This window comes from Monopterus albus, unplaced genomic scaffold (genome assembly GCF_001952655.1).
Source record: "Monopterus albus unplaced genomic scaffold, M_albus_1.0 scaffold51.1, whole genome shotgun sequence".
Taxonomy (NCBI): domain Eukaryota; kingdom Metazoa; phylum Chordata; class Actinopteri; order Synbranchiformes; family Synbranchidae; genus Monopterus; species Monopterus albus.
This window is the reverse complement of record NW_018127931.1, coordinates 7,014,235-7,019,423: the sequence shown is the minus strand read 5'-3', so window position 1 is coordinate 7,019,423 and position 5,189 is coordinate 7,014,235. Positions and strand designations below refer to the sequence as shown.

At 41.3% G+C, this 5,189-nt stretch overlaps 2 protein-coding genes across 3 annotated transcripts in view; one reads left to right on the top strand and one right to left on the bottom strand.

Annotated features, from left to right (window-relative positions):
- The window catches only part of pnpla3 (patatin-like phospholipase domain containing 3), an 18,452-nt gene extending 16,320 nt beyond the window's left edge, over window positions 1-2,132 (bottom strand). The window contains 4 exon segments of the mRNA XM_020601337.1: window positions 428-493; window positions 612-844; window positions 1,746-1,904; window positions 1,907-2,132. Coding sequence (XP_020456993.1) covers window positions 428-493; window positions 612-844; window positions 1,746-1,904; window positions 1,907-1,925 — 477 coding nt within the window. The 5' untranslated portion in view covers window positions 1,926-2,132.
- A 2,096-nt stretch (window positions 2,133-4,228) lies between these two features.
- The window catches only part of sult4a1 (sulfotransferase family 4A, member 1), a 27,919-nt gene continuing 26,958 nt past the window's right edge, over window positions 4,229-5,189 (top strand). For both annotated transcript variants that reach the window (XR_002275059.1, XM_020601339.1), the window contains exon 1: window positions 4,229-4,589. Coding sequence is in view for 1 of the 2 variants with exons in the window: in XM_020601339.1 (XP_020456995.1) it covers window positions 4,421-4,589 (169 nt within the window). In the remaining variant the exon portion in view is untranslated. The remainder of the gene's footprint in view (window positions 4,590-5,189) is intronic.

Here is a 5,189-nt window from a genome sequence, read left to right as displayed (position 1 = left end):
TTTGTAATAATTCTTTAGTATATTACTTGTGTGGTGTAGAAGATAATTATTTAAGAATGTAATTATGTAAGAATGTTAACACTCTGTTATAATTTTTTTAGTATATTACTTGTGTGGTGTAGAAGAGAATTATTTATGTAGAGATACTGCTTGTAAACCAATGATGGTAAGATGATGTCATGGGGTAGGACTGGATAAGTCTGACTTCTTCCTACTCCATTCAAGCATGTACTAGGTATAAGCAAATTGATATTGGATTATGTGTAAAATTATGTGTGTTGTCATATCAACTGTTTTTACATGCTTGAAAGAATAAATCAAATCAAATCAAATAATATGAGTGTTCTGATAAATGAAATAACACTGAGAACTATTATGCTGTCCACCTTAAATGGAAATCAAAGCTAATTCAACAACAAACACCTACCACTCCTCTGAAGGAAGGAGGGATCAGCCCACAGTAGATAGGGATAAAACAGCTACAGATCAGTGCCTGCGGACAGACCACATGGTTAAACCAGAGGAAATTCATTTCCAGAGGCATTACTGTAAAGGAGACCCTAAAGGCTTCTCCAGATTTAAAAGATAGCCACGTCACCATCTCTACCTACCTCAATAAGTTCCTCTTTGGAGCTAAACTCAGAAACCAGCACATTCTCCCCATCGGACACCCTGGTCAGTGAAACACACAGTCGCCCCGAGGCCAGGACATGTGCATCAGAAGGCAGGTCTCGATTCAAGCCTGACCTTATTACCTTGATCAGGTTGAAGGTGGGATGAAGAGGGCCCAGGTTCCTCTTTCTAGCCTCCTTCGCCAGCTCAATCACATCCTCACAGCACTTAGCTAGGAAAGACAACAAAAAAGAAAAAGTTAAAGGGCAGCTATTTTACTTTAAAGATACACAGTCAACTGACTGCAAACAAACACACTGCTTTAAGTGTCAACTTCTGGCTGAATAGATTTTCCCTAAAGTGACCAAGGGTCAGTGACCAACAGTGACCTGGGTGCACTCTTTTCTGCATACCGAGGTTTCCTCGCAGTTTTTTCAGGTGATGCACAATGGCTGATCTGCAATCATGTATACAGATATCAACCATTATGCTTGCTCACTGTTGGGAGAGAAAGCGAAAGGGTGCTTCTGATTCACCGAGTCCACACTAAGTGCAGGCATGTCTCTTCCACACCACAGTTTTACAAGTAAACCTTTACCAAACATGCATCAGTGAAAGGCATTATCAGTCTGCTCTACATACCCTAGGTCTACACAGTGGTTTGAATTTCTAATGTAGGTTATTGTTTAACTATCTTATAAACCTGAAAAATGACTGATAAGATAGTTAGTGTTGTACAGATATTAAAATGATTAAACATGTATGTTATTGTTTTGAACATTTAATTTATAATTTTGTCCTAATAATTGGGATTAACATAGACTTTATATTTCAAATTACATGTAACTGAATTAATTTATTTTACAAAAAATGCATACAGCAGCCTATATACTTATTTTTTACTTAATGAATAAGAAAATATATTTCAATACATGAATTACTACTCCTACAAGATCTACTACTACTACTACTACTACTAATAATAATAATAATAATAATAATAATAATAATAATAATAATAATAATAGTACTAATAATAACAATAATAATAGTAACGCGGGACTTCCGCGGTTTCTTCCCTTTCCTGCTGTAAGAGCGTATAAAGCTCCAAGCTCCACATCGGTGTGTCTTACATATAGACGCCTGGCTGGCGAGCACCGAGGCGGTCAGAGCACCGGCAGAAGCCCCGTACAGCTTGGTGGCCCCTTTGACGAGGTAGGGTGCTTTCTCCAGCAGGCAGCTGGCAACTCCGATGTGGTAAATCCCCAGGAACCCGCACCCGGCAAAAGACACCCGCCGTTAAGGTCGAACATGGCGGGTCATGCCCCGGCTGGGGAGCCCTGACAGCAGAAAAATCTCTGAATGTGCCGAGTGGCTGAGGAATACTCACACCATCGCCTCCCCCCGCCGACTGGAAGACTCAAACCCTCGACAGCTGTTGCTGTAGAGGAAGGAGCAAGGAGCAAGGAGGGCGCACGGCTAGTGGTACATTCAGGTGGTGTCGGAACTGTCACCGCCCTGATTTGTACGCTCAAGGAGAACGTTTATCCAGAGGTTTGCATAGGCTCTTTTACGAAAAACAGTTTACCATACACACACACATTTAGTACTATAGTTTAACGTTAAGCTATAAATGTTTAGAACTTTTCACTATTTATTACTTTACAGCTTTACAGCTGGTTAATCATAAAGCAAAGTGTCACACTTTTCTACAGTATTTGAAGACCTAACCTTCAGAACCATAGTCTGCACTTTCTCCACATGAATCAGAATGTGAAGCACATGAAGCTAGTGAATGTTTCTGTAGTGTCACAGGTTATTGAAAAAGATTCATTAGTAACCCTAAAGGCAACCTGTTGTAATGAGAGTAGGACTGGATAAATGCACCTCCCAAAAAATATACAGACAGCACAGAGCAAACATTCCCTCTGCTTGGCTCATGTTTTTTTTTTTTTTTTTGCAAATTTCTCATGCTTGTTGAATAATTCTAGGTGACTATTGACTGTCTCCGTTAGTGACAGAACATTATACCATTCACTGTATGAAGGCATCTTCAGATTAAAGAGCAAGTTTCAAGATCTTTTTGTTTAATGTCCTTTTTTATAAGTAGACCTACATGAAGGTAAAAACAAAAACTTTGGCTTCCTGACAGCACTATATGTAAAACAAATAAAAATAAATAAAGCAGGTAAAAAATTATGGAATTATACTGTGAGTAACAATAAACTAAAAGTAGGCTATTAAAAAGTGCAGAAAGAAATCAACTTAAGTTTCAAATACAGGGGAATTACTGAAGGAGTAGCTTTTGTTTGATGGGATAAAATCAAAAATGTTTAAACTGTTATGGTTTGGACTTGCTTCCTGTTTTGTGCTTTTATTTTGGTTTGATTTCCTGGTTTTGTGTCACCTCACTTGCCCCAGCTTTACCCCAGTTCACAATCACCACTCACTGTTTCCACCTGTTGCTCATTAGCCCCTGGCCTTCAGCCCATATAATCTTCTCCTTTCCATCAGTCACTTGTTGGTCCATTCTCTCTTCATACCTTACGTATTTGTTCCTAGCAATCCCATAAGACGCTATCTGTTTCGTTTCCCTGTCTTAACCTGCGGGCTGTTTTTTCTGTTGGAGTTTTGGGCTTCTCTGTTAACTTGTATCCTCTTTTTAAGTTTCAGGTTTGTTTTAGTTGTGTGCCTTTGAGTTCTTTTCCATAGCTCCCTGATTGTAGTATTTGCATTCTAGTCTTGTCAATGTTTGGTTTAGCTAGTCAGGTTGAGTGTTTGGTTACTGTTTTGTTGATTTGTTCTATTTTATTAAAGTTTTTTTCTTAAGACTCTAGTCTGGGTCTGCATTTTGGGTCCTATCCTAGTCTGTAACTTAACAGAAATTATATTGCACAAAAGAAGTTATTTCACATGGTATCATGCATTCAACAGTGCGTAACAATACCCGAGACTGTTTGCTCATAAGTCTGTCGGAAGAAGCCGGCCCCAAGCCTGACTGGGGGCCAGCTGACCCTTGAGTCTGCCAGATGGAATCAACTAAAACCATCTGTGATGGCTGAGATCCCTGATGATTCTACAGACCTTCTCTGCATCACCTGCTCTATATAAATCCTGGATGGAGGGAAGCTCATGTCCACAGACTTTGTAATACAAGCTGCAATGCTTTGTGGTAATAGGGTTGTACCGTTCCCATACCTTGTGGCGATGCTCTCTGCTGTGCCTTTGTAGAATCCAGGTTTATAGACTGTGTGGAAAATTGCCCTTTTTGTCCTTGCTGTTCAGTTAACCTTTAGCTGTATGTTGCTGCAGCATTGAGTGTTAAATACACTATCACCAGGTATATTTTGCCAGCATGATGCTAACTGCGCCTATTGCCTCAATATGAATTAGGCAATAAGACAATATCATAGATACAGGGATGATGTGCTATAAAACGATAGAATTATATAACATCATAGATAAGTTAATACAGCTTCCTTATAATAGGCCTGGTAGTGTTTACTGTGTAGTGCAGATCTGAGTGATGTGGTAGAAAGCGTGCTTCCGCTGCGCCCGGATAAGAGTGGTCCTGATGCTGCTCCTCGTGCGCGCGCATTACATCACTTCTATCCCGCGTGATTGGCTGCAAATCAACTCGTCCCTGCCGTGCAACGTCCACCGCGAGCCTCATCACCTTGAAGAGAACGGTAGCACCGTTTTAGATAAACCTCATCACCATCCTTATTTTTGATTCTGTTTGAGTAAAAGACTCTTCGCGTGGGTTGTGCACGTTTTCGTCTTCTTGCACTGGCGGCTCGCTTCGACGATGGCCGAGAGCGAGGCAGATACGCCGAGCACGCCGATTGAGTTTGAGAGTAAATATTTCGAGTTTGATGGAGTGCGGCTGCCGCCCTTCTGCAGAGGGAAGATGGAGGAGATCGCGAACTTCTCCCTCAGAAGTAGCGACATATGGATTGTCACCTACCCAAAGTCAGGTAAACAAGCCCCTGCGTCACCGTCTACTCGCTGTCTTCAGATTTTTTTCCCCCATGTTTGCTCTCTGCTGCAGTAGTCTAGGTTTCCCCTGTGATTATCAAAGTTTCACAACATAAATAAAACAAAGAGCCACCCCAGTTTACAGCCTTTATCACTCATAGGGTTCATTTTGCATAACTTACACATCACAGTTCTCATTAGAGTTGCATATGAGATGTGTCATATTTAGGCCTTAAAGCACTGGGCGGGTCAGTTATCTAATATTATATTGCGCTTGTACAGCAGAACTACATTTTATAGGCCTCTCATTATTTTACAAGCAGCAACCCAGACTGTACTGTCTTTCACAATCAGATGCCAAATCGATTAATGGGTGGTTGTATTACATCAGTGTGCCTGCACGTCTAAGCTGGCTGTCATCAATCACCACAGTCTCACGCAATAAGCAGGTGGAAGTTAATGTTTACATGGAGCCACTGCGCAGAGCTGCTGCAGGCCGACTGCCGTGCCATGCTGTGCGCTGGGTGGGTCCAATCATGTGACGGCTGATGTACAAGGTGGAGCTCTTAGTGCACGCAGAAGGGCAGAGGGATGTTTGT